The sequence below is a fragment of the Monodelphis domestica genome, chromosome 5, assembly GCF_027887165.1.
Source record: "Monodelphis domestica isolate mMonDom1 chromosome 5, mMonDom1.pri, whole genome shotgun sequence".
Lineage (NCBI taxonomy): Eukaryota > Metazoa > Chordata > Mammalia > Didelphimorphia > Didelphidae > Monodelphis > Monodelphis domestica.
The window spans coordinates 792218-819524 of record NC_077231.1 but is presented as its reverse complement, the minus strand read 5'-3'; the positions used below and the strand labels follow the sequence as shown (position 1 = coordinate 819524).

Genomic DNA, 27307 nt, shown 5'->3' with positions numbered 1-27307 from the left:
TACAGATATTTCCTCACTGTCTATACTGCCTTTTATCGGGATGTAATTACCTTCCCTATCTCTTTTAACTAGATTTATTTTTACTTTGGCTTTGTCCAATATCATGATTGCGACTCCTGCCTTCTTTTTATCATTTGATGCCCAATAGATTTGGCTCCATCCTCTTACTTTCACCCTATGCATATCTACCTTCCTCATATGTGTTTCTTGCAGGCAGCATATGGTAGGGTTTTGGATTCTAATCCACTCTGCTATTCACTTGCATTTTTTGGGAGAGTTCATTCCATTCACATTCAGAGTTATGATTACTAGCTGTGTATTTCCCAGCATTTTGATTTCTACTCCTGGTCCTGCCTTTTCTTCTTTCACTATTTCCTTCTACACCAATGTTTGTTTATAGTCAGTCCCCCTAGTTCTCCCCCTTATTTTACTTCCCTTTCTACCCCCCTCCCTTCTTATTCCCTCCCTTATTTTCCCCTGTAGTCTTTTTAAAGTTTTCCCCCCACCCTCTCCCTCCCTTGTACTTCTTCCCTCCCCACCAGTCCATTTTTTACTCTTCTACTCCCCTATATGGCGCAAATGTATTCTCTGCCCCAATGGATTGGGAACTCTTTGGGTCAGTTTCAAAGTACGTAAGAGTTGAGCATTTCCTATCTCCAACCCTTTACCCTTCCAGTGTATTGATGTTCTCCCCACTCCCGCCATGAGCTTCTTTGTGACATATACATTTACCCCCATTTGTTTCTTTTCCCTTTTCTTTTGGTCATAACCTCTTTTTTTTAGCTCTAGTCATGTGTATGTATATATCTATATATATACATACACATGTATATGTATTTATGCATGCATATATCTATATACCTATTTATGTCTTGTCCTTTCATCCTATACAGTTTGTCACTGTTCACTCTGAGTGTAGTTCTTCTAGCTTCCCAGGTGATAGCAACAGTTTTTAAGAGTTACCATTGACCTCTTTTCTTATAGGGATACATATCATTTTAACTTATTGAGTCTCTTAAAAAATTTTTGTTGTTGTTTTGTTTGTTTTTTCCCCCTCTTTTTAAATTACCTTTTGATGATTCTCTTGAGTTCTGTGCTTGGACATCACATTTTCTGTTCAGGTCTGGTATTTTATTCATGAATGCTTGGAACTCTTCTGTTGTGTTGAATGACCATAATTTTCCCTGTAAGAATATAGTCAGTTTTGACGAGTATTTTATTCTTGGTTGTAGACCTAGTTCCCTTGCTTTCCAGAATATCGTATTCCAGGCCTTTCGGTCCTTCAGTGTGGCTGCAGCCAGATCCTGTGTTAACCTCACCATGTTTCCATGGTATCTGAATGGCTTCTTCTTGGCAGCTTGTAATATCTTTTCTTTCATCTTGTTGTTTTTTAATTTGGCTATAACATTTCTTGGTGTTGTCAGTTGGGGATTAAATACAGGGGGTGATCTGTGGATTCTTTCAATCTCCACTTTCCCCTCTTGTTCTACTAGTATTATGTCCAGGCTTTTTCTTTTGTCGTAGTCTTCTGGTAGTCCAATTATTCTTAAATTGTCTCTTCTTGAACGATTTTCTAAATCGTCTGTTTTGTGAATGAGATGCTTCACATTTTCCTCAATTTTTTCATTCTTTTTGTTTTGTTTTATAGTGTCCTGCTGCCTTGTGATGTCACTTGATTATAGTTGTTTTATTCTGGTTCTTAAAGATTGCATTTCATCTCTGGCTTTTTGGTCATCCTTTTTCTTCTGGTCTGATTTTCTTTGAAGATTGTCTTTCATCCTCTTTACCTTGTCTTTCATCTCCTTTGCCTCATTTTCCAGCTGGTTGATATTGGCTTTCAAGACACTATTTTCTTGTTTTAGTTCAAGTGCCTCTGTTTCCAGATGACTTATCTTAATTTTTAAGTTCTTTTCCCAATTGTCTTCAGCCTCTCTTAGTTGTGTTTTGAGTTCTTCCACAGCCTGTATCCAATTCGCTGGGATTTCTGGTTTATCGTTTGCTGATCTCTCCCCCTCTGTTCCATTTGCTGAGTAGTAGCTGTCTATTGTAGTTTCTTTCTTCTTTTTCTGTTGTTTGCTCAAATTCACCCCTTCTTTACTCCCCGTATTTGTCTGTGCTCTTGTTCCTCTCTTTTTTTGTTTTTTTTTTTGGGGGGGGACTTCTATCAGTCTCCCCTCTTGTAGCTTTAACAGAAGATCTCTTGGTGTAGTCTCTGGGGGAGGGTTCTTGGGGGTTTGAGCTTCCCTGTCATCTGGAGGCTTTTGATTGGCTTAAAGTCCAGCAGTCAATGAGGATGGGTGGGGAGCCTGGGCTTCCCTGGGTTCTGGAGACTTTTGATGGGATTAAGTTCAGCTTAGTTGGGTTGGGTTTACTCTGAGTTTTAAACTTCCTGGATGGCTGGAGCAAATATGGAGGATCTCCAAAGCTCTGGCCAGGCTGCCAGGCCTATGCTCCTTCTACGCTGCCCTCTTGACTCTGCCTCTAGGTTTCTGTTTTTTTCAGAAGACCCTGCTCTCTAAGGGGGTGGGGTCGTGGCCTCCCTGGGCTCTGAGGGCTCCTGATGGGATTAGGTTCAGCTGGTTTGTGACTATACCCTGAAGCAAAAAACCTCCTCCTCCACAATCTGTTTTGAATTCCCAGAGACTAGCCCAGGTTGCTTTCAAAGTAAGATCTTCGGAGCAACTCCTTTGCCGGCCCTGAGGTTTCTGTCCTTTCAGTAGCTCTGAGGGCTCCTGATGGGATTGGGTTCAGCTGGTGCCCTAAAGCTGGAACATCCCTTGAAACTCAGATGTAAGGACCCAGCCAGGGGGCTACAGGCTTCCCCCTTCTCTCTATGCTTCCCTGCCGTCTGTGTTGGGCTCCCCGGAGAATGGCTCAGGTTGCTTTCAAGGTGAGTTCTTCAGAATAGCCAGCCCTGAGGCCCTTTTGCTGGTCCTGAGGTTTGGGCTGCTGCCCTGGGCTCAGCACTCTGGGTTGGGGGGGATGGGTCCTGGGACCTTCCTTCTGCCTACCCCTTAGATCTGAGTGATCTAGGGTTTTGGCTTTTGGGGGGGCCATACCTTTTGATCCAGGTCCAGGAGGAGGGTTCCCTGGGTCTGTCCTGTTGTTCAGCTTGAATTTCAGTGTCCTAGGAGCACTCAGTTTGCAATCGGTAAGGAAGGGTTTCCGAGGTCTGAACTTTCACTGCTTCTAAGCTGCCATCTTGACCGGAAGTCTGAATGAGCTCCAACAGTGTATAAAGCCAACTTCTAGCCAACCCCAACCCTACACTCACTTTGGGTCACCAAAACATGTAGGCAGAAATCAGAAACTGAGGAATGGAATGGGGCTATCCCAGCTCCTTATCTGAGGTCTCCCAACCAACTACTCTGTGAAGAACAATGGGAGCCACCTTCCCTATCCAAGAATACAAGAATGAGGGCTTAACACAGTCCCAAAGGAGGGAAAAAAAGATGGTGGTCAGAATCACAAATAAAGAGAAGAAAACACAACGAAGAAAAATATAATGAGGAAAATTTGAGGTCAAAGGAGGCCAGCAGAATAGCTCCACAATAAATATGAGTAGGGCCATTGGAGAAAATGACTTGACCACAAATAAAGCAAGAAATTAAAAATTCAATTAGAGCTCCCGAGGAAAAAGTTGGAAGGAGAAAGAATAATTTAGAACAGAAGGTGGAATCGAAGTGAACTCGTTGAAAAAGGGAATGGAGCAAAAAGAACCGAGATTATTTAAATGTAATAAGAAATCTTCCTACAAAATGCAAAAGACTCAAAATGTAGCAGAACACGTGGGTTACATCCTCTCAGAAACGCCTGACCTGGAAGATGGCCAGGGAGAGAGAATTTTAGGAATGATCAGAGCTGCTCAGTGAGGTGCGGATGAGAAAGAGGGAGAGAATCTGGAGCTCAACATTTTGCAGGTAATTGAAAAAATAGAAAATAAAATAGAGATAATTAAAAGAATCCTCCGAATCTGAAAGGCTTGATTATATTAAAAAATGTGATGCTATATTTGAAGAAATCATAGAAGGACTCAAGGGGCAGAGAAATTGTCGTTGCTAAGGAAGTCGCTTCAAATAGAGATGGAGTGCTCGGCACAAGGTCTGGTCGGTGCCTGGATCCCAGTGCTTCTTCATCAAGGCTGCTATAGCTCTGCCCTTCAGTAAGCAAATCACTCTTTTCATCCTTCCATTCTTGGCTCAAAGAAGAAACAATTTTCTGGGATGTAGCCTTTAAGGCTGCAATGGAATTACACCTTCTCTTAGAAGATGAGGACTTCAAAGCTTGCATTTTTTTGAAAACTCTGGAATTCATGAACTTTAAAAACCTATCTGCATAAAAACTTGGTCTATGAACTGAAACGGTGTTCCCATCATAAACAAGTGCTTTCCAGGAATGTTCTAACTTCTTCATTAACCTATAAGATTGCAGAATATCAATAATGCCCATAAATAAAAGCAGTTTTTCTCCTTTATGGCTTTTAGCTGGAATGCCTCCCATTGTGTTAGTACTCTTGGTGATCACACAATCTCCACATTTCCCTGGGCCCTGGATAGATTCCATTGTCGTCGAGTAGATGACAGATTGTCTCTGTCTCTGTCTCTCTCTCTCTGTCTCTCTGTTCCTCTCTCTGTCTCTCTGTCTCTATCTTTGTCTCTCTGTCTGCCTTTCTCTCTCTCTCTCTCTCTCTCTCTCCCCCCCCCCCCTCTCTCCGTCTCTGTCTCTCTGTCTCTCAGACTCTCAGATTAAATCCTCTGAGTACTTCACACCTCTTTGTTAAGCTTACCCCTTGCAAGTTGCCTGACCTTTTAGTGATTAATTTGACCTTCATAGGTACTTAGCACCCTTTTGTATTAGATCTAAAAATAGACCTAGCTTAAGGTTTTGTCCTCACTATAAGTAGGGTTGGGGACTTTTTCTCATTGTTCCATCAGGAGTTTACAACTTTATCTTCCCCTAAAGTATGCCTAAGTATGGGTGGAGTAATGTTAGAGTTCCCAGTACATTCCTGATCAAGTACCTCCATTGTTTAAATGGGGAAAATAGCCTTAACCAAATGTTCTAAGGTAGAGTCTGAGAAATTTTAAGATTCACACCTTTTCTATCATATTAGCCAGTTTACTGGATGAAAGGTGATACCTCAGCATTGTTTTAATTTGCATTTCTCTAATCAATAGGGATTTAGAGCATTTTTTTTCAGATGACTGTAGGTAACTTTTATTCATCTGAAAAGTATTTGTTTAGTATTTTTGACCATTTATGAATTGGGGAATGACTTTTATTCTTATACAGTTTACAGCATTCTCTACATACTTGAGGAATGAAGTCTTTATCAGAGACAGTTATAAAAATTTCCCCCATTTTCTGCTTTCCTTCTAATCTTGGTTGCATTGGTTTTGTTTGTGCTAAAAACTTTAAATTCAATATAATCAAAAGTATTCATTTTATATCCTGTGTTACTCTCTCTTATTTAGTCATAAAGTCTTCCTATGTTCAGGTAAACTATTCCACGCCCCTTTATTTTGATTATGATGTCACCCTTTATGTCTGAATGATGTTGGTCTATATAACATAGTTTCTGCCAAACTGCTTTCCAGTTTTCGCAAAGTTTTTAATCAGATAGTGAGTTCTTGTCTCAAAAGCTTGTATCTTAGGATTTATTAACTAATTGATTACTTATGGTCATTACTAATGTGAATTATGTACCTAATCTACTCCATTGATCCTCCACTTAATTTCTTAGCCACTACCAAATTAGCCACTACCAAGGATAGATTTCTATCCCCTTTTATATGAGTGTGTATGTTATTCTCTCCTTGAGTCAATTCTAATAAAAGGAAGTTCATATGTTTCCTGCCACTCGTCCTCCTTTACCCCGTTCTGTCTCTCCCTTCCTTCTCCTAGTGCACTCCTCTTATTCCACCCCTTATTTTTGTTTTTTTTTGGATATCATCCCGTCATAGTTAGCTTATTCCCCCACCCTCTGTCTATATATGCCTTCTAATTGTTCTAGTAGTGTTCAAGTTCTCAAGGGATTCAAGTATCTTTCTGTATGGGAATGTAACAGTTTAACCTTATAAAATCCCTTGTGCTTTCTCTTTCCTGTTTACCTTTTTCTGTTCCATCTTTGGTCTTGTAATTGAATGCTTGGAAGGCCTTGATTTTTTTTTTTTCAAATATAAATTTTTTTTCCCTTGAAGGATTCTACTCAGTGTTGCTGAGTAGATGATTCTTGGTTGTAATCCTAGCTCCTTTGTCTTCTGAAAAATCATGTCAATCTGTCATACCCTGTGTATGACATATACATATACATATGTATAAATCCTATGTAATCCTGGGCTGCTGGGCAGAGGGGTGGGTCATGTGAGAAATATCCTCCAGAGAGTGAAGATGGGGGGTGGGGAGCAGCTCTGCCTTTCTAGTAATGAACTCTGGCATGCCCTCTCTGACACAGGCACCATAGGTTCACCATCTTGGGTCTATACTTTTCTTTCTCTGTTTTTGCTCCTTCTGGTTTAGGTATCAATGCCATATTTGTTTCAGAAAAGGAGTTTGGTGAAACTCTTTACTTATTATTTCAAACCATTTATTTAATATTAGAATTGGTTGGCTTTTATCTGTTTGGTAGTATTCCCATGTGAATCCATCTGCCCCTGATGTTTTCTTTTTATGGAGTTCATGTATGAGACCTGTTTGGTTTTTTTTTCCCAAAGACTGGTTTGTCTAGATATTGATTTCCTCCTCTGATAGTCTATCCAGGCAGTTTATAATTTTATTAGTATTTTTCCACTTCACTTCTAATTGGTAAATTTGTTGGCATAGAATTGAGCTGACTAACTCCTAATGATTGTTTTAATTTCTTCTTCACTGATGGTAGATTTACTCTTTTCATTTTTAATGATATTGATTTGGTTTTCTTCTCTCTTTTTTGATCCCATTGACCAATGGTTTATCTATCTGGTTGATTTTTTCATAAATCCAGCTCCTAGATTTACTTATTAATTCAGGGGTATTATTAACACTCCGTTTTATTAGTGTTGCCTTTACTTTTGAGGATTTTTGGTTTGGTGTTTGTTGGATATTTTTAATTTGTTCTTTATCTGTTTTTTTTAAGAATTGTCTTCCCAATTCATCGATCTGTTCTTTTCTCTAATTTATTCATATAAGTTTCAGAGTTCTAAATTTCCCTCTTATTCCCTCACCTTTGTTTTCCTTATGACACCTTGCCTTCCCCAGTTTCTTGATATGGACCTCCATCCCTTCTAATTTATCTTCATGCCTACATGTCTCTTAATCCGTACTCCCTATTCTCATCCCTTAAGGGGATTCTTCGTCCGCCCCTTATTCCACTGACCCTGACTTTTACAAACCCTTCTGGTCATATTTATCGTCTGCTCTTTAGCCCAGTTCTAGGCAGGGGCTAGTTGATTACGGTGCATGAAAATGCCCAGAGATGGGAGGAAGAAGGCCAGAGTCACTGGGGTACCCGGTGTGTGGGAGGGGAGGGGAAGGAGAGAAGTGTGTAAGTGTGAAAGGACTGGAAGAGTCAGGAAGTCAGGTGGTGATGGAGGGCTTCAAAAGCCAAGCCAGAGGATTTTCTGTTGGGTCCTGGGTGACAGGGAGCCACTGGAGTCTGCTGAGGAGGGGAGTGACATGGCCAGGCCTCCAGAAGCTATCTAGAGGATGGATGGGAGTGGGCAGAGTCCAGGCTTGAGGTGAGATGGGGAGGGACTTCTCCCTGATGGCATCATTGTCGGAAGACAGGAGGGGGATATATGAGTAATGGCATGACGGTAGAAACCACCAGATGGGGTCATGGCTGGATGTGTGAAAAAATGAAAGAGAATGAGTAAAGGGGGACCCTCGGCTTGTGAGCCTGGATGACTGGGGGGGGGGGTGGGGAGGACACTGTCCACAGTATGTTACAGATAAAAGAGTGGTTGCCATAAACTGTGACCGTGAAAATATGGTTTCAAGACTTTGAATTGTCAAAACTGTAATTTTTTTGTGTCTTGATTTTATATTAAAAATAAAGTGGTCACCATGGGAAAATTCCCAAATATGAAATACCCAAGTCAGCTGGGTTTTTATGGAGATTTTAATTAATACAAATGAAGGAATTAAGAAAAAGGAGAGAGAATAAGAGAAATATAGTATTGAAGGGCCTAGGTCAACATGGCCTAGGCCTGAGCCTTAAGAGAGAGACTAAGTCAGTCTTTAATCACTCACCACAAGATCCTTCCAAGCAAAACTCTAGTGTTCAGAGAGATCCTCCAGTTTAGCTCCTGAGCTCCACTTCAGCTTCCAAAGCTGCACTCCCTTTCAGCCACCGAGATAGAGACCAACCTCCAATTCAGCTCCATAGCTGAGTTATGTTCAGAGGCCTTCTGACCTCCTTTTAAAGAGAATTTTCTCCTATGTCACCTCCCCTAAGTTTTCACATCTACCAATCATAGTAGACATTTTCACAGGACTGACCATTCTTAATTCACATCTTCTTTAGTTCTCACCTTCTCTGGGTAGACTAAAACCTCACACCTCTTGCTAAGCTTGCTTGACCTTTTAGTGATTAATTTCCTTCATTGTTTAAAATGGGGAATGGTCTTAACCAAATGTTCTAAGGTAGAGTCTGAGAATTTTTAACATTCACAAGTCTGAGAAATTTTAAGATTCACAATCCCCCCTGATAATCATTGGGAGACTAGTCTCCCCATTGATCATTTAACATAATCATCTTGTACTTCTAATTACAGATATATAAAATATTCAATTTTCTAAGAGAAAATTAGAGTAGTGAGGGAGGAAATAGAAAAGAAAGAAAGCAAAACCAATGTTTTGCTAGGCACATTACCAGAAAGCTAAATTAAGGGCAGTCCCTTTTGGCATAAATTTACAATAAATGTTCAATCAAACTTAAGTTCAATCAACCACACCCAAAGTTCATTCTTGATCTTCTTGATGTGGTGTGGGTTTTTTGGCATCTTTCTGCAACAGTTCATTCTCTGGATTTAGGAGTTAGCAAGCTTCTTCCTTGAAGATCTTTTCTTGAACAAAATCAAAATCTTGGATTTTTATAAAAATACAATCTCAAACAAAAATAAAAAATCTTGGATTTTAAATTAAAATACAATCCCCCCCTGAAGTAGGTGTTAAAAAACATCCAGTTCAGCTCAGGATGCAATGTTGAGTTATGGGGGTGTTTGAGTCAGTTATCAAAAGAAGAGAAAAACACAACCAAAAACATAAGGGGAAAAAAATTCAAAATAGGCCCTTATTTGGGCTTAAAAAATTTCTAACAGGCCCTTATATAGGTCCAATTCAAAGTAATTTCTATTCTACAAGTCTGTAGGACAGAATGCAGTGATATTTCACTTACCCATTTGCAGCCAAGACTACAGGAAGTTGCCATAACATAAGAAGAAAAAAAATCTAGAATTCTATTTTGATGGGAAGCGTCATTCCCTTGTCTGACTTTTTTGTCATTCTCAGGGATATAGGGAGCCAGCATGATAGTCAAATTTTGTACTTGTATGAGTACTTCGCAAAGAATGTAGATACAAGGAAGTCCTATGACTTAACATATGTCAAGTGTCGCCACCTTGAGTCTCACACTAATTTCAGCTCCTTTCATATTGGTGTAGAAGTTCATCAATCCCACATGGATTGGTTTCATTTTGACCTGTGTGTTCTTTTTGGCACTTTTTAGGTTAAGTCTGTGCTCCTCGTTTATATCCCATTTCCTGGAATCATACATATTAATCACAGTCCCATAACATTTTATCAATAAATGGCAGGTTCCCATAGTTTAAAGCTTTGGGGTATGCATTTATATTATAGCAAGTATATATATATATATATACATACATATATATATATTAAACTTATATTACTGCAAAAATATTATATTAATTATGTGTACTTTTAGTACAATTAATGAGAAAAAATCAAATATTCTAATCAAAATAAAAGAAAAGCAATAATAAAAATAAGGGAAAAATCAAGAATTCAATGTGTTCTTGAAAAACAGCATCCATTTGTCTATGGATTATGATCTCCAATTCATATGATAAGATAGAGTCACAATTCATATGATAGGATAGAGTTAATCAGTCTCAGCAGAAGATGCTTTCTTCACATGTGAGCAGTGAATCCAAGAGTCCCTTTCTCCAATCTTTATAGATGTTGGAGTAGTTAATAATATTTGGAATGGTCCTTCCCATGAAGGTTCAGTTGCTCCAGTTCGCTTGAAATTCTTGATATAAACTTTATCTCCTGGGTTCAGGCCATGCAGAGAAAAGTCTAATGGTCCAGCTTGTACTGCAGCTCTGGATTCATGAAGTTCACACAGTTTGTGCTGTAACTCCTGTATATAGGAAGCAATAGTAATATCTCCCCCTAATAGCGATGTATAAGCCGGGGAGAAAGGCTTAGCCTGTATAGGCGGATGTCCAAAAAGCATCTCAAATGGTGAGATGTGTAAGTCTCCTCTAGGCCTGCTCCTGAGATAAAATAGGGCCAGAGGGAGGATTTCAGGCCATTTTAAATGGGTCTCAGTGCATAATTTTCCAGTATCGTTTTAAGTTCTATGTTCATTCTCTCCTACTATTTGGAGAGGAGACAAAACTGAAAAAGGTTAATTAACATCAACAAAATCAATAGAGTCTAAGAAGAACCACCTTCATTGTTTGGGACGTTCCTTGGGCACCCCCTGAGGGGCATTAGCACCTTGAGCATTTTTTGGACGAGCACCATTTCTCATGTATTGTTGTTGGGTATCATCATTTTCTTCATTTGGAGCTCTGTCATCATTGTCCCAATTCCTATTTCTGTCCTTTTGGTTTCTAAAGTCCTTATTTCTGTAGTCATTACGGTTATTTCCATAGTTGTGCTTTCTAGGATTATCATCATTTCTATCGTTGTTATTTCTAAAGTTGTTATTAAGCTGCGTATTCCTTCCGATCATTCATTCTACAGTCCGTCACTCTGTGGCCTTCTTCCCACAGGAGTGGCGGTTACTGACTTATCCGTGGATTCCCGCAAAGGGCCATGGCCTCTCCCTTCTTTTTCCATTGTTCCTTTAACATTTCAATCTCCTCCTTCAAGTCTTCCACTGACGTATTGCCTTCCTCAGGTCTTTTTACACGACCCTTTCCACATGGGCTGCGGCTCTCCTCCATTCTTCGCGGTCCAGAGAGCCCCATTGCTGGGGGGCCGTCCCGTAGGCGCCCCGCCCTCGGCACCACCCCAGGCAATTCGCCCTTTGCGCCAGATGGGCCCTCGGAGCCCTCCGTCGCTCTTTACTGCTTTCTCCCACGCTGGTCGCTGCTTTCAGGACAAATCGGACGCCGACAAAGTTTCTCCCATACGTGTCTCGAGGCCTGTGTTAGTGCTGAGGGCGCGGAGAGGACCAGCTGGCCCATCCCTCACCTCGAGGATGCGGGGATGCCCGCAGAGTCGGGCGTTGAAGGGCTGGGCCGATGGCAGGGCCTGATGGTCACTGGGGAGGGCAAAGTCTGGACGCCATTGGAGAAAGGCTGGCTCCCTTCCATCTTGGTTCCAAGGCAGAAAAGCGGTAAGGGCCAGGCCATGGGGGTCAAGGGACTTGCCCTGGGTCACCCAGGGCGGAAGTGCCGGATTTGAGCCCAGGACCTCCCGTCTCTAGGCCTGGCTCTCCAGCCGCTGAGTCCCCCAGCTGCCCCCTCGGTACTAATCTCCCCAATGGGTGGCGGGCCTGGCATGAATCCCGCGCTCACTTTTCCTTTTCTCGTCTGCTTTCTCTTTAGTGTATTCCGCTGTTTGTGGAAGTCGTGTTGGAAAGGCTGACGCGAGGGGTGAAAACCAGCGAGCTGCGCACGATGTGTCTGCAGGTCGCGATTGCTGCCTTGTACTACAACCCCGATCTGCTCCTGCACACCCTGGAGCGCCTTCACTTCCCCCACAACCCCGGGCCCATCACGGCGCAGTTCATCAATCAGTGGATGAACGACACCGACTGCTTCCTGGGGTACGTCCTCGCCTCGCGTGGGGCGCGGCGGCGGCACGGGCCTGTGTCCTTCCAGCCCCCGAGCCCCTTCCCGCCTGCCTGGGCCCCCTGAGCAGCCCTGGGCAGGGGAGGAAGGGGAGGCTTCCTGCTCCAGTCTTGTATGCCATGCAGTGGTCCATCGTGGCTGTGAGCGCGCCACCCTGCCTACGGGGACGCCGAGGCTTCGAGGGGCGGAGCCGAGGGCGCAGGTGCAGCGTTGGGGCGCGAGAACGCGACTTCCTCGAGCATTGTCGCGGCTCGGGGCGGCGAAGCTCCAGGAGAGGGTGCGAAAGGGACGAGCGTGCTGCCGGCCAGGCTGGGCCGCCCCGAGGGACCGGCTGAGCAGCGCGCGTGCCGGGTGCCTCGCTGGGGAAGCAGCTGCCTGTGCTCTAGACGGAAACGGGACGCGAGCGCCAGACTGCAGGGTCCGACCTGCCGTCTGCGCTGGGCGGGCAGGAGCCAGTCGGCGCCATTCCCTGGAGCCAGGAGAGCCCAGATTTGCTCCCAGTCGCCGACCGGTCTGGACCAGCCGCAGATAAGACGTGCCGGGCTGCGGCCCAGCTTCCGGGCACGCGGAGCGCCCCGAGGTTTGCTCCCCGCTCGGATGACTGGGGCAGCGGGGATAGAGGCGGGCAGAGACCGGAGGTCCTGGGTTCACATCTTGCCTCAGACACTTCCTGGTGGTGTGACCTCGGGCAAGCCACTTCCTCCCAGTGGCCTGGCCTTTGCCCCTCCTCTGCCTTGGAGCCAATACGGAGGACCGACCGTGGGACAGAAGGTGACGATGCTCTCGGGGAGCCACGGGGAGGCCGGGAAGTTGTTTGTCAGAGCCCGTGGCGCGGTGGTTTCTGCCCTCCGTGGAGGCGGCTCGGCCGGAAGCTGTGGAGACCGTCCGGCTTTCCAGTGCCCTGGAAGGCTGGCTCGGCCCCTTCGTGCCGTTTCCCTCCAGACGCCCGGGAGGGCGCCACCGGAGTATCCAGTGAGAGCGATTTGGAGGAGCCTCCGAGTCCCAGGAAGCGTGCCAGCTGGAGCCACGGCCCCGCGCTGCCAGGAGGGCCCGCGTTCGCCATGTTGGCCGACGGCCGTTTGGCGGATGGGGCGGAGAAGCAGGTCGGCACGAGGCTGCGGGGCCCGATGGGCTGACTCAAGTCTTGTCTCCGGGAGACCCCCGAGGCCACTTCGGCACAGAGAGGCCGCTGGGGGTCCCCCGAGGCGAGGAAGCCATCGAGCGGCCCGTTTTCGTTGGGAATCGCCACCTGGTGGTGCGAAAGCTCTGAGCCTGTCAGCCTTCCGACGGCCAGGAAAGGCCCGAAAGAGGCCGAGAAACACCCTGGACGCTCCAGAGCACGTCGTGCAGGCCGGCCGTGAGGGGAGAGAGACGGCCGCCAGGCGGGAGCCGTTCCAGTGAAGGGATGGCGCGTCCCCCAGGGAGCCTGGCGATCCCCCGAAGCAGAGCCGAGGCGCCGTCCGGCCTGGGGTCAAGTCGAGGGCGCAGGAGGGCCAGTTTGGCCGGTCTGCAGAGAGCGCGAAGGGACGTCGTGCGTCAGCAGGGGCCGAATCGTGAAACGCTTCCGATGCCGACACGAGGCGATGGGCGTCCCGGAGCCTCTGGAGGAGGAGCGCGGCACGGCCAGACCCAGCGATGGCCGGACGCGGAAGAGGAGCAGCGAGAGCGCAGAGTCAGAGGAGGAGCGAGCGAGCAGTCGTGCTCTCCCCTGCTGCAGAGGGACTGAGAAAGGGCCTTCAGGGAGGGAGTCTACCGCCATGGTCCACGATGACGATTCGGAGGCTCGTTCCCAGAGGGCCTTTTCACAGTCTCCACGGGATGCCTGCAGTGCAAACCTGATGATCTCCGTCTTACAGACGGGGAAACTGAGGCCCAAAGAGGTTTTGGTAGGCGCTCGAGTAAGCCCCACGGCTGGTCAGTATCACAGCTGGGGCTCAGACCCAGGCGTCCCACGTCGCAGCCACTTCTTGTTCTACTGTCCCGCGTGGCTTGGGCTGAGGTGGGTGTGAAGTGGCAGGGCGCGGAGAAGGGCGGGAGGCCAGGAAATGTGCGCCGTGGATTGGGACTCCTGTCGGCTAGCTCGGGGCCGGGAGTCGTTTTAGGCCTGAGAAGAGCAGGTGCCACCAAATTGGTGACTGAGCGGCTGTTGGATCACAGGCCCCATCGGGCAGACCTTCATGAGCTATTGAAGCATTGGGGGCGCCCGCGTGACTCACAGGAGAGCAGTACCGAACCAGAAGGGAACTGGGCGAAGATGTATCAGGATGTTTGGAAAGTTGCGGTGGAGGCCAGAGGACTTGCCCTCGGGGGGTGAAAAGGACTGCCGTGGGCGCCCAGCTTCTCGGCATCCGCAGGCCACAGAAAGCCGTGGACCTTGAGATGGAGGGAAAGAGTCCCACGTGATTTTGAGCGCGGCGCCATCTAGGTCATGTCCTCCCGACCGGACAGCCTTTCGTCCGCGGTTAATCACCTCCATCCCAGCCTCTCTCCGCCCAACGTCTCCCCTGAAACACGACCGTCGACCCTTTGAATGCAGCCGAGCCCAGAGTGCATTTTTGTATTATTGGCGTTTGTTTTGGCGCCGTTGAGCCACGGCGCGTTCTTCCTGGAAACACTTCCGCAAAGCCACGTCGGTTTTCTTGATGACTCGCACTGCATGGCCAGCTTCACTCTTGTAGCTTCACTTTTCCCAAACCAAGTCGCTCTTTTGGTTTTCTTGCCTTTTTTAGAACTTGAGGAAAGGTTCTTTTGAGTTCAAAAATGAACGTTTCCGAGGAGCCAAAATGGCGTGAAGAAAATGAGGTGTGAATCGGGGTTCCCTAATCTCTGTCTGTGCGTTTACCCGTAGCTCTCTCTTGAGCCCTGTAGCCCTGCTCACTTTGGCTGTCTTGCTTTCTGTTGGCCAAACACTGGCCCTGGAAATGAAACTAGTGACTACATCCGGTGCAGTACTGTCGGACCTCCACTGGTGCCTCCATCGGTTGAGTGTTGGATTAGAGGATTCCCAGGACTTCTTCTGATCCGAAATCCTCGGGAGTCTCCTCCAGCCTTCATCTTCTGCGGCTTCGTGACTGACACTCGCCTTTGGAGCCTTGGGTGTTTTTGACAACGATTTGGAAATCGTGAACGCCTGAATGGCGTCAGACAAAACAGTGGAAACAGCGCTAGCTTTGCAGTGCCAGGACACGGGTTCAAATCCTGCTTCTGAACCCTCCACTGGGTCAGGATACTTAATCTCCAGGACCTTGAGTTTCCTCATCTGCAAACAGAAGGGTCAAGCCACCTGGATGGCCAGCTTGAGCGCATCCTCGGACCCCGTGAGTCATCCTCTGGCAATGTTTCTCGTGGATCTTTCTAGCAGTCCGCTTCCCAGGAGGGAGATGGAGATGAAGCCGAGCTGCTCTTCAGCTTCGGGTCCGTTTTGTGTTCTGATCTGTGTTTCAGGACTTTGGTGCTTGAACGAGACTCAGAAAAGGTTGACCATGTGTCGGCCTGCTGTCTTCCCTGCCTACAGGGCCAAGTGACTAGTAGGGAAGCTTGGAGCGTGTCCCGGTGTGACTGCTTCCGAGTCGGTGCTTTAAGGGGAAAATGTGTTGCAGGGAAGAGTGAGGGTGTAAAACGAGACCGGAGCGCGCCTTTCCCCGAGACCAGCCGAGGATGGAGAGTGTCCGCAGGGAATCCCGGAGTGAGGAACGCCCAGACGAGCCGAGAGCCCCCTTCAAAGCTCTGCAACTTTCCAGCCGTGAGACTTAAAACACGTCCCATACAGAGGGCCGCAGAGTTGAGCATCCCAAGCGACTCGGTGCAGGTGGTTTGGGGACGCGCCCTAAGCCTCGGCCACGTCTCGGAAGCACATCCGCCCCGAATGCTGCGTTTCGGCCTCTTCCTGGCCCGCCTTTCGCTTTTAAGTTAGCTCAGACGAGAGTTCCTCCTCCAGAGCGCCGCGCTTCCCTCGAGGCCGGCCGGAGCCCGAGTGTGACGATCACCCACAGCCGAGCCAGGACTCCCGGGGAACGGGGGAGCGGCCGAGACGGTAGCGCAGTCACAGACGACATGCGCTCAGGCCCGTAGTTGCCGGTAGGAAAGAGAGTGAAAGGCTCGGAAGAACCCCCGTCCAAGCCCCAGTGTTTGCCACACGCGGGAAGACAGAAGAGGCCCTCCTGGGCGTTGTCTCAAGGCGCCGCACCGTCTTCCGCGAGGGCGCCGGGGACCGTCCCACGGGCCTTGCGCAGCCCGTGAGCGGCTTGTGGCTCAGGAGGGCCTATGGAGGAAGCAGCTCCTCCCTCAGGAGTCCCGGATAAGTAGAGGCGTGCAGAGTGTCTGTCTTCCTGCCTGTCCAGCCATCCGCCAACCTGGCTGCCTATCTCGATCCGCCCGTCCGTCCAGATGGCTCGGAAGTGAACGCAGCCCACGAGCCAAGGTAAACGTTGGAGCGACCAGGCGTGAAGCACGACAGGCAGACACTCAGCTGTCTCTGCAGGGTGGCGGCCTTCCTGCTCCATCACTCTTCCTGCCTGTGCACGCCCGCGGCACTGGGCTGGGAAGTCAGTGTTGGTCCCGCCGATGACTGACATCACATGCTCTGGAAGTCCAGCCAGAGCGGGCGTTTGGTGCCGGGGTCGGCCTCCTGGGTCGGGGTCCAACGCGCCATGTCTGACTTGCTCTTGGCCAGCTGGCCGGGCTTAGGCTCACGTGACTCGAGAGACCACTCTCACGCTGTGGCCGTGCTTGGGCCGGGTGGACGTCGGCCTGGCTTTCGCCCAAGTCGCTTTCTCTCGTGTTGTACCAAATGCAGGTGGGCTTCCGTGGAGGAAGTCCTGTTCGTTCAAGTGCAAACGCAGCCATGATTGAAGAAATGTGTCGCGGCGTTTTGAGAGGGTTTGGGGCGAGTTTCCTCGGAAGAGTGTGCGCCCCCTTCAGGCCGTGACCGTTTGGCCGACGGAGCCCATGGACCCATGGGAAGCCGCTCTGAAAACTGGCCTTGGCGCTCGCTCACAAGAGCGCGTTCCCGAGCCCTTGTCCAGGTCTTTGTTGTGTGCTCATCGCTGATGCCTTCGTTTTTTTTGACCTTTAGGCACCATGACCGCAAGATGTGTATCATCGGCCTGAGCATCCTCCTGGACTTACAGAGCCGACCGCCTGCCGTCGATGCCGTGGCTGGACAGATCGTTCCTTCGATCCTTTTCCTTTTCTTGGGCCTCAAACAAGTCTGTTCCACTAGACAACTTCCAGGCCAAGAAGATCGTTCTAAGGAGGAAAAGGCCGAGGCAGAAGTCAATGGTAAAAGCGCCGTCTTGACTGTACCGTAGAGTAGTCGCCATCATTGGAGGGTTTGGGCCTGGACGTGGAAACCCCCCGCCAGTATCCGCTGGCTACCTGCTGGGGCCGAGTCTTAGACTCTCCTGGAGGGCCCTGAGGAGCTCAGCAGCGTATCCAGGCTCCCAGAGCCGGTACGGGTCGGAGGGGGGAGCTGCCTCTGCATCCTTCCATAGTTCCTCCAATGCAGCTCGGTACTACCACGAAAGCCCATCTGAAAAGACATTTTCTTCCGAGCTTAAATTTGGTTTAAACTTGGTACCTTATCGGTGCAGTCAGTCTTCTTTGCCCAGGAACCTTTGTTCTCGGCACGCTCAAAAGGCTTCCTCTCCCTCGATGGCAGCACGCTGAGTCTTCCCCTATCTATGTGTGTGGGGGGGGCACCGATATCCCAAGTGACACTGGGACGTTGGGAGTACTTAGGAGACAAACGCAGCAGTGCCTTTGCTTTGCCAGCTGGACGGTTTAGTGCGCTGTCAGCTTTAGAGAAGGTGCCGATGCCTGCTGAAAACGAGCCTCGACAGTAGGGAGTGCTGGGTAATCGCTGGGACTCGTTGAAGATGCTGCTTTGAATTTGAGCACGGGTTTGGGTGACACACGTGAGTACGCTTGCATCAAGAAGGGCTCACCAGGACTAGGAATCTGGAGAGCCAGGTAGTCATTGCCGATGTCAAGGAGAAAAAACTAGTTCCAGCGGGCCACTAGATCAGACTCGGCTCTACGCAGACACACGGCCAGCTTTTCCTACACGTTAATTTTGAAACGGAAGAAGTCCTTCTCCAAGCTCGTGGCGTTCGATTCTCCCCCGAACTCAAAACCCAGACTTTCAGAGTTGGAAGAAACTTTAGACCAATCGAACGTCCTCATTTTACGGGGGGGGCTCGCGCTCACTCCCGACAGGGGCACGTTTAGCCAACATGAGATGACCTCGCATCCTTATGATGTGCTTTGGGGGAGCTAAGGAGAACTGTCTATCCGCTTTGGATGGAACCTCCACCCGGTATCCTGTATCAGCAGACAGAGAAAGAACGGCCGCGTTGTCCTCAGTGGGGCTGAGATGCCTTTTTTGGTCGCCCCGCTTCCTGGGTTTACTCCAAGGGAAAAGAATAAAGGATCAGCCCTACATCCTCTTCTTTCCTGCTTGTGAAGAATCAGAATGATTCCAGAAAACGGCCCATCATGCCTTTTGTTCATTGCATTTTTGTTTCTTAAACCCCTTTTGCCTTCTGTCTTAGAGTCATTATTGAGTAGCAGCTCTAGCAGAGTCGCACAAGGGAATTCTATCAAACACTCAGAGAACAGTTAATCCTAATACTATACAAACTATTTGACATAATAAGCAAAGAGGGAGTGCTACCAAACTCCTTTTATGACACAAACATGGTACTGATTCCAAAACCAGGCAGGACAAAAACAGAGAAAGAAAACTATAGACCAATCTCCCTAATGAATATAGATGCAAAAATTTTAAATAGGATACTAGCAAAAAGACTCCAGCAAGTGATCAGAAGGATCATTCACCATGATCAAGTAGGATTTATACCAGGGATGCAGGGCTGGTTCAACATTAGGAAAACCATCCACATAATTGACCACATCAACAAGCAAACCAACAAGAACCACATGATTATCTCAATAGACGCAGAAAAAGCCTTTGATAAAATACAACACCCATTCCTATTAAAAACACTAGAAAGCATAGGAATAGAAGGGTCGTTCCTAAAAATAATAAACAGCATATATCTAAAACCAGCAGCCAACATCATCTGCAATGGGGATAAACTTCCCACGAAGATCAGGAGCGAACTGGGGGTGCCCGCCATCACCCCACTACTTCCCATTGTACATGCTAGATGGAGTGATTGGAGAGAAGGAAACCGAAGGGATTCAAGGAGGCAGTGAGGAAACGAGACGGTCCCTCTGTGCGGATGACGTGATGCTCTTCTTAGAGGATCCAAGAAAAACCGGCTACCACCCAGTGGAAATCCTAGTGACTAGCGCAGTGGCCGGGCACAAAACAAACCCACGTAACCATCAGCATTTTCATTTCCAACAAAACTCAGCCACCAGAGTGAGAAGGAGAAGGTCCATCAGCATCTCTCGAGACAGTGTAATATGTGGGGATCCGTCTGCGTAGACAAACTCGGGAACTGTGGGACACCCCAATAAAGGCCCTCTGCTGTGAGGCTGCTGGCCTGGCTGCAGGTCAGCCTGGTCCTGGGGAACCCGGAGTTCCGCTTTCATCTGCTTCCCCCCCTCCCGGCAGGGCCAGCCGCCTGCCTTTTTTTTGCAGGTCAGCCTGGTCGCGAGTGCTTTCAGGCAGCTCCAGAACGCCTGTGTTAGTCTAGTCGTGACCAGCACCCGGCTCATTCCGAACATTTCCTCCTCCAAAGACAGAGGAAGTTCACGAGAGATTCTCTTCTTGCAGGGACCAGGATGCGGGAACTAGAGAGATGACTGACTTAGGGATTGGTGGAAACAGCTTGGCAGAGGAGGGAAAAGTCCTTTTTTCTAAAATAAATTTTTATTGTTATTTTTTAGCCCCTCACCTTCTTTCTTAGAATCAGTGCTGCGTATTGGCTCCAAGGCTGGGAAGGGCTAGGCCATGGGGGTCAAGGGACTGGCCCAGGGTCACACGACTGGGAAATGTCTGAGGCCAGATTGGAACCCAGGACCTCCCATCTCCAGGCCTGGCTCTCCATCCACTAAGCCAGCTGGCCACCCCTTTTCTTAAACAAGTCTTTTTAAACAAGTTCATGGGTACAGTTTTCATGAACCAGACAAGGCTCTTCTCCCATTCCTTGACACTTGTTTTCCTTGTTTCCGCTGTCTGACGGGCAGAAGCTGGTGTTTGGCTCCAGTGGGGCAGCCCCTAGAGCGCTGCGTGGGTGGGAAGGACGCTCGTCGTCCCGGGGTTCCGTGCTGTGCATTGACTTGGGGCCATTTTTGACAGAGGAAATCCCAAGCGACGAGGAAGACACGAACGAGGCCAGGCAAGCGCTGCACGAGCGCGGTGGCGGGGAAGACGAGGAGGAGGACGACGACGACTGGGACGAGGAAGTCTTAGAGGAGACGGCTCTGGAGGGCTTCAGCACCCCCCTGGATCTGGACGACGGCGTGGATGAATATCAGTTCTTTACGCAGGCGCTCCTCAGTAGGTCCTGATCCCTAGATGGGAGCTTCCTGGGCACAGAAACTCAGGGTCTCTCCTCCTCTAGGGAGATCTGGGGAGGTGGTGCAGCCGGGATGGGCGGCCCTTTTCATGGCTGGGGACCTCCCTCATGCCTGTTGGCATGGAGTCTAGGGTGACCGTGGCCCGCTCGCCAGCCTTCTGGCCCAGGGCTTGGGGCCTTCGGGGGCCTTCACCCCTGCGGCGTGGCGTTCTGTTCCCCCTCCACACAGAGCTCGTTCTTGGCCCTCTTCTCTGCACGTGGTTCTTGGGGATTGTCCTGGTGCTGAGCAGAGGGCAGAAAGGGCAAGGCCATGTGGGGGGGAGGGTCAGCCCACCAGGAACTGTCTGAGGCCAGATTGGAACCCAGGACTCCCATCGGTGGGCCTGGCCCTATGCATGGCACCCCGTTGGGACTGCATTTTTGCTTTCCTTGTGTCCGCGGCCCCCAGCCAGCCCTGAGAGGCTCCCCGGGAAGAAAGGACGGGAGGCAGTGAGGCTTCGGATGCGGAGTCCCGGGGAGGGAGCTGGCAGAATGGCCCGGCCTCTACGGGAAGGGATGGTTCCTTAGCCCAGACCGAAGCCTTCCGCAGACAGGCTGGGAAGGGGATGGAGGTCTGTCTGGCCCTTGGTTCTGTCCACCGGCCTCCAGGCTCTTGGGGCGAGAGTGCCTCCAGAGGGCCGGGAGAGGCAGCTGCAGGGTAGGGGAGCCGAGGAGGTTGTGTGGGCCTCTTCCGGGATCACCTGGGCCGCTCCCCTCCTTCATGCCACCAAAGTGACGCTGCTCGCTCATGTGCTGCCCCCCCTCCCCCCAGGTGTGCAGCGACGGGACGCCGCCTGGTACCACCTGTTGACGGCGGCGCTCAGCGAGGAGCAGAAGAAGGCGCTCCAGGAGATCTACACGCTGGCAGAACACCGCCGGAGTGCCCCAGGTGAGTCGTGTCGGCGTCTCTGGAAGGGGGGTGCTGGGTCTGGCCTCCCCGACGGGCCCTCATTGTGTAGATGGAGAGGCCGACCCTAAGAGAGGAGGGATGGGGAGCCAAGAGGGCCATGGGCCAGAGGAGACGAGGAGCGCTTCCGCTTCCATAAGCGCCCCTGGGGTTGGCTCTAAGATGACTCTGGTGCAGAAAGGAGGGATGAGGAGGTGGGTGTGGGTGATGGGAGACGCAGGACCGGTGGCATCGCTCGTCAGCTCCAGGAGAGGGGAGAGAGCGCAGCTCCTGGGACCTTGGGGGAATGTGTTAAATGGGGTGAAAGAGTGAAAAGAGGCCTTTGAACCTCAGGACAAAGGCCTGGAGAGGGCCTTGTGCAGGGAGCCCGTGTGGCCATTGTGTCTCCGAGACCTCTCGAGGAAAGCGCTCTGGAGATCGTAGGAGCCGTCGCTGCTCCTGAGTCGTCTTTTTCTCCCAGTAAATCTAACAGAAAAGAGCTTTGAAACTGGCTTTCCTTTTGTTCACGATCACTTAGGAATGACTTTTCCAGGTTGTACCATTTATAGCTGTTTTCTAGACAGGATTCCCCCCAGAGGTTGGATGTACCCAAATCTTGGCAAGCCTCGTGCTCTCTCTAGGAAAGAGGAGGGAAGATTCGCAGGCCACTTCCCGTTCTTACTCCACTCTCTTTTTTGGTCACTCCAGAGACAAAGAAGAGTGAGCCCCCAGGAGCTTTTCCGTTCAACAGTAAAGGCCTCTTGCCGGCGTTCAGCTTTGGGACTGTGCCCAGCAACAACTGAAGGCGGCAACGCCCACACGGAGCAGTGGCTGCTGACTGGAGGAGGAAGGGGAGAAGTGAGGGGAGCGCTCCCTGTTAAGTGGGTCGCTCGACCACTTTCCTTAAGCAGCACACTGAGCTCCTCCCTGCTCCTTGCGTTCCATACAGCCACGGTCGTGTCTGAAATTCTCAGAAAGAAAAAGGTTGGACTTCAGAGCAAACCGCGTCCTCCAAAGGTGGCTTAGGTTGAGCCCAATTGCACTTCTCAGGTCTTTGCCATGTATAATTGGTGGATTTATATGTGGATAACAGTGCCTTCTGGTGTACATGGATTGCCTGCAAACAGAATGGAGTGCATTGCCGTTTTTAAGCATATCCTCTTCACACTTGGTTCTCTGTTTTCCCGTCTACGTTTTGCTACATGAATTGATTGTTTGGTATTCCGTTCTGATTCCCTCTGCTCTCAGAAACGTCCATGCTGCCCTCCTCAGAAATTGCTCTGGGGAGTTTCTGCAGGAGTTGGAAAGCATGCACGGCACTGATAAAGTTTCCTTTGTGAACAAGTTGAGGTGTCTCTTTTTGAAGAGTGTTCCACAGCTTTTCCTATCCCCCCTCCCCCCAGCCCTTTTCTGCTTCAAACACTTGAGATTCTTCTTCCAGGGACAGTCAGTTCGAGGATGATCCTGGGAGCTTCCAGAGTCAACGCTTTAGTAGCAGAAAGTCGTCGCCCTCATCCGCAGGATGGATGAATGGTAAAGGCGACCTGTGATTTCAATGATGTTGATTGGTTGCTCTTCTTAAATAAAGCACATTGGAATCCCCGAAGGACCATGTGCTACTTGAGCACACCAGCTTTGGGGGAGGAGACATTTCTCTGAATGAGTCCGTTCCCGCTCCGGCCATATCCTCCAAGCAGTCGGGCCAAAGCATTTTGAAATGACTTTTTACCGAGGGGAAAAATGCCAGAGAAACGTCTGTCTCCATTTTCCTTCCCTTCCCTCCCTTCTTCACATCCCTCTCTTTAGTTCTTTCCTTCCTAGCAATCGGCTCTTTCTTTATGTTGCTATTTTTCTGGGTGGGCCGTGTCCTTGTGTCCCCAGCGTGTGCCTGTCCTATAGAGAACAGTGCAAGCGGTTTTTCTGCGTGTGTGACACCAAACTGCACTTCTGTCTCTGACACAGTTTTGCTCTGGTCAGTGCTGGGAAGATTTTGTCATTCCTTGAAATGAAAATTCTTGTTTGACTACTGTTTTCGGGTCGTAACCCGTCGGTTAGTAGCATGGGAACCTCTGCGCTTTCCCATCGCCTCCTGAGGGGCTTTCTCTGACTCGCGCCTCCCGGGCATCTCCGTTCTCGTTGGCCTGGAGGGCAGACGCAGGCTTAGTGTAGGCACCTGGGCGTTAGATGACCCTCTGACGCCCGGGCCCTGCCCTCAGAGGGGCTCTGCTCCCTTCCTGCTCTCCACTTTCTCCCGACAGGAACATGGCCCATCAGTGATGACAAGTGGCACGAGGTTTCCCAATGGTCTTGGCCTGTATGTTATCTGTACTGGGAAGGGGGGAGAATGAGTGTGCATCAGCTTGTCTCCTTTTTGAAGCCAGCTAGCTGTGGAGTTCCAATGCCAGCCGGGCTCAGTACGGGCTGTCTGAGTGCACCCCGGTGATGTTCTGTCCTGGTTAGGCCCCATCTGAGTGCACCGCAGGGATGTTCTGTCCTGGTTAGGCCCCATCTGAGTGCACCGCAGGGATGTTCTGTCCTGGTTAGGCCCCATCTGAGTGCACCCTAGGGACGTTCTGTCCTGGTTAGGCCCGGCACGAGGAAGCTTTAACAGATGGAAATCTGGCTTCATGAGCCGCCATCTCATCTTTCAGAGCCTCCCTTACTCATCTGAAAAAGAAGTAGAAGAGCTCCAATGCCTATGTCAATGCATGAAGTGCTGTGCAGACTTCCAGGGACCACAGAAGGGTCTATTTGATCCCTTCAAGGAGCAGTCTGAGCTCATGGAATGTGACTGAGAGTCTCCCCTCCCCTTCCCTCCCTTCCCCTCCCCTCCCCTTCCCTCCCTCCTCCCCCCTCCCTCCCCTCCCCTCCGTGTGTCGCCAGTTGAGGTTAGGTGACTTGCCCAGGGTCACACAAGTAGGAAGTCCTCTCACTCTCCCCAGTGGCACATTTCTGATGAAGAGAGAGCGCCGTTGGGGATGGAGATTGGGAGGAACAGTTGGTGAGAAAGTGCAGATTCCACTTTGCCACAACAGCCATGGCAGAGGTTAGGAATGGAAGAACTGGGAGGCTTTTCCCAACTGCTTCTTCATCGCAGCGTGCTCCCTGGGGACCTCTGGGCAGAGGCGGCTCCACAGTAAGAAGTGAAAGGCACCCGGCAGAGGTCCCTCGGACCTCTGGGTGCACAAATAGGCCCTTCTTCTTGGTCTTTGGTTTCTCTCTTTGCTCTTCTGCGATTCCAGGATCTTCAGAAATCAGGCTGTGCCTTCACCTTACAGATAGAGAGTGAGGCTGGCAGATGAGGTGTGCAGAGGGGCAGACCCGGGGCTTGGACTTTCGGGGCATCTCCAGGAGCCTTCACTAGGTGGGCCCTGCTTTGTAGTGCTCAGTGGAACTCTGGAGAGGCAGCAGTTGGTCACAGTCCAGCGGCGACGTCAAGCTCCTGGTTTCTCCTTGAAGGGGCTGCTTTGTCTCGGGAGTGCAGGGGAGGCTTTCAAGGCCAGGAACATCCCTCCCTTCTCCCTCCTTCCTTCCAGGGACGGCCCTGTGTGGTGTCAGTCGTGCCCCTCTTACACCAAGCAAATGCCACGTCTGTCCTTGCTCCCACTGGAAAATGGGGGGGAGGGGAGAGAGAGAACGTCAGTCTGTTCTAACTTGCCTTTCCCTTCACCAAACATTTCAGGCCAAGCCACTAGAGGAAATGATTGAGCAGATGCTGCTGCAAAGCTAGCAGCCATAGAAGGACCTGAATTAATTTTAACACTAACCCTCCTAGCCAACCCACCCCTCCCCCTGCCCCATCAGCCTCAGAAAATCCTACAACCTCAACTCTAAGTACACACCCCACCCATGCTTCCAATGGCAGCTTGGTGAGACGAGGGGCTCCCCGAGCCTTTGGCCTGGTGCTTCTACCGGTCGGCAGGTGCTCCAAGAAAGTTAGGAATGCGACACACCAAATATTTGTGGGCAACAAAGACCCGGCCAAAGCGGATCACCGTCGCCGGAGGTGGAGAGAACAAACGGGCACACGAATGCAATGCTGCCGTCGTACGTGGGAAGAAACGTCTGAGGCTCTCACCACAAACTCAGTAAATGGGCAGTAGGAGCCCGCCGCAGTGGTGGAAATCCTCATTGTAGCAAGACCAGGACCAGCCCGGAAACAGAGGATCCTCCCCCCCCCCCCCTTCGTAGGGCAGAGAGGGGAGCCAAAGCTCTCTCTAGGCACCGTCCAAATGCTGAATGATACGAGGGAGGGTCACGTTCAGGGAGAAGACTGAGAATGGAGCTTCTGCAGAAATATGCAAGTAACAAGCCCAACAACACCGAGCCATAAAATCCCCTGTAGGAAGAGGCTGCCATGATCAGGGCAGCTCGGGGGCTGCACGGGCTGGGGGAGCAAGATACCCCCGAGCGAGCCTCGGGCCTCAGAAGCTGTGAAGGGCTACTGCTGGAGGTATTCCCTTCCAACCTTTCCATCTCTTCCAAAGAGAACAATAATAAAAAGAGCAACCCTCACCTTCTGTCTTGGAATCGATGCTTAGTATTATTTCTGAGGAAGAAGAGCAGTAAGGGCTAGTCAGTGGGGGTTAAGTGACTTGACCAGGATTGTACAGCTAGGAATCCTTTGAAGTCAAATTTGAACTTAGGACCTCCTGACTCTAGCCTGGCTTTCTATCCACTGAGCCACCCAGCTGCCCCAAACAATAATAAAATTCCTATTAATAACCTAAATGGAAAGAACATGCCACTCCATTGCTCCATTCTTTTATTAAATGAATTTATATATATCTTTTTAAAAAACCTTACTTTCTGTCTTAGAATCAATACTATGTATTGATTCCAAGGCAGAAGAGCAGTGAGGGCTAGGCAATGGGGGTCAAGTGACTTGCCCAGGGTCACCCAACTAGGAAGTGTCTGTGGCCACATTTGAACCTAGGATGTACTGTCTGTGGGCCTTGCTTTCAATCCACCAAACCACTGGACTGCTCCCCTTATTTATACATGCGCACACACACACACACACACACACACACACACACACACACACACACACAGAGTTTTGTTTTTTATAGCACTTGCTATTCTACCTCTCCTCCACCCTGAGCCATCCTTTATAATTCCCCACATATGTGAAGAAAGAAAAAAGCACAGCAAAATTAAAAACAATTCTGCAGGATTCTCCCATCATTGTGGGAAAAGGCCTCTCCTTACATCTCCAGTCATAATTACAAAGGCTCATTTCAATTGTTTTGTGCCATTCTTTTCATTGATGTTGCGATTGCTGTGTATATCGTTCTCTTGGTTCTGCCTACTTCACTTTTCATAGGTTTTGTCCAGGCTTCCCTGAGTTTATGCCTATCATTTCTTAATAGTTTTTCATGATTGCCTTAATTTCCTCTTCATTAGAGGAGATTAGAGTGAGATCTCCCTTTTCATCTTGGATACTTTCAATTTGGTTTTCTTCTTTCCTTTTTTAAAAATTAGATTGACCAGTATTTTGTCTATTTTATTTGTTTTTTTTTCAAAGTACCAGCTTCTAGTCTTATTTATTAAATCAAGAGTTCTTTGACTTTCAACTTTATTAATTTATCCTTTGATTTTTAGAATCTCTAATTTAGTTTTCTTATGAGGATTGTTACTTTGTTCGCTTTCAAGTTTTTTTGATTTGCATGTCCAATTCATTGACCTCTGCCCTCCCTAATTTGTTAATATATGAACTCAAGGATATAAATTTCACCCTGAGTACTGCTTTGGCTGCATCCCATAGATTTTGAAAGGATGTCTCCTCATTGTCATTTTCTTCAATGAAGTTGTTAATTGTTTCTATGATTTGTTCTTTAACTGATTTTGGATAATCATATCTA

At 49.2% G+C, this 27307-nt stretch overlaps 1 protein-coding gene across 3 annotated transcripts in view; it reads left to right on the top strand.

Moving 5' to 3' along the window:
* IPO8 (importin 8) overlaps nucleotides 1–22787 on the top strand; it is a 99960-nt gene extending 77173 nt beyond the window's left edge. For all 3 annotated transcript variants that reach the window (XM_056797355.1, XM_056797353.1, XM_056797354.1), the window contains 5 exons: nucleotides 11784–12004; nucleotides 17104–17309; nucleotides 20299–20499; nucleotides 21330–21446; nucleotides 22152–22787. In XM_056797355.1, the coding sequence (XP_056653333.1) occupies nucleotides 11784–12004; nucleotides 17104–17309; nucleotides 20299–20499; nucleotides 21330–21446; nucleotides 22152–22246 (840 nt within the window). In that variant the 3' untranslated portion in view covers nucleotides 22247–22787. The remainder of the gene's footprint in view (nucleotides 1–11783; nucleotides 12005–17103; nucleotides 17310–20298; nucleotides 20500–21329; nucleotides 21447–22151) is intronic.
* The last annotated feature ends 4520 nt before the right edge of the window (nucleotides 22788–27307 follow it).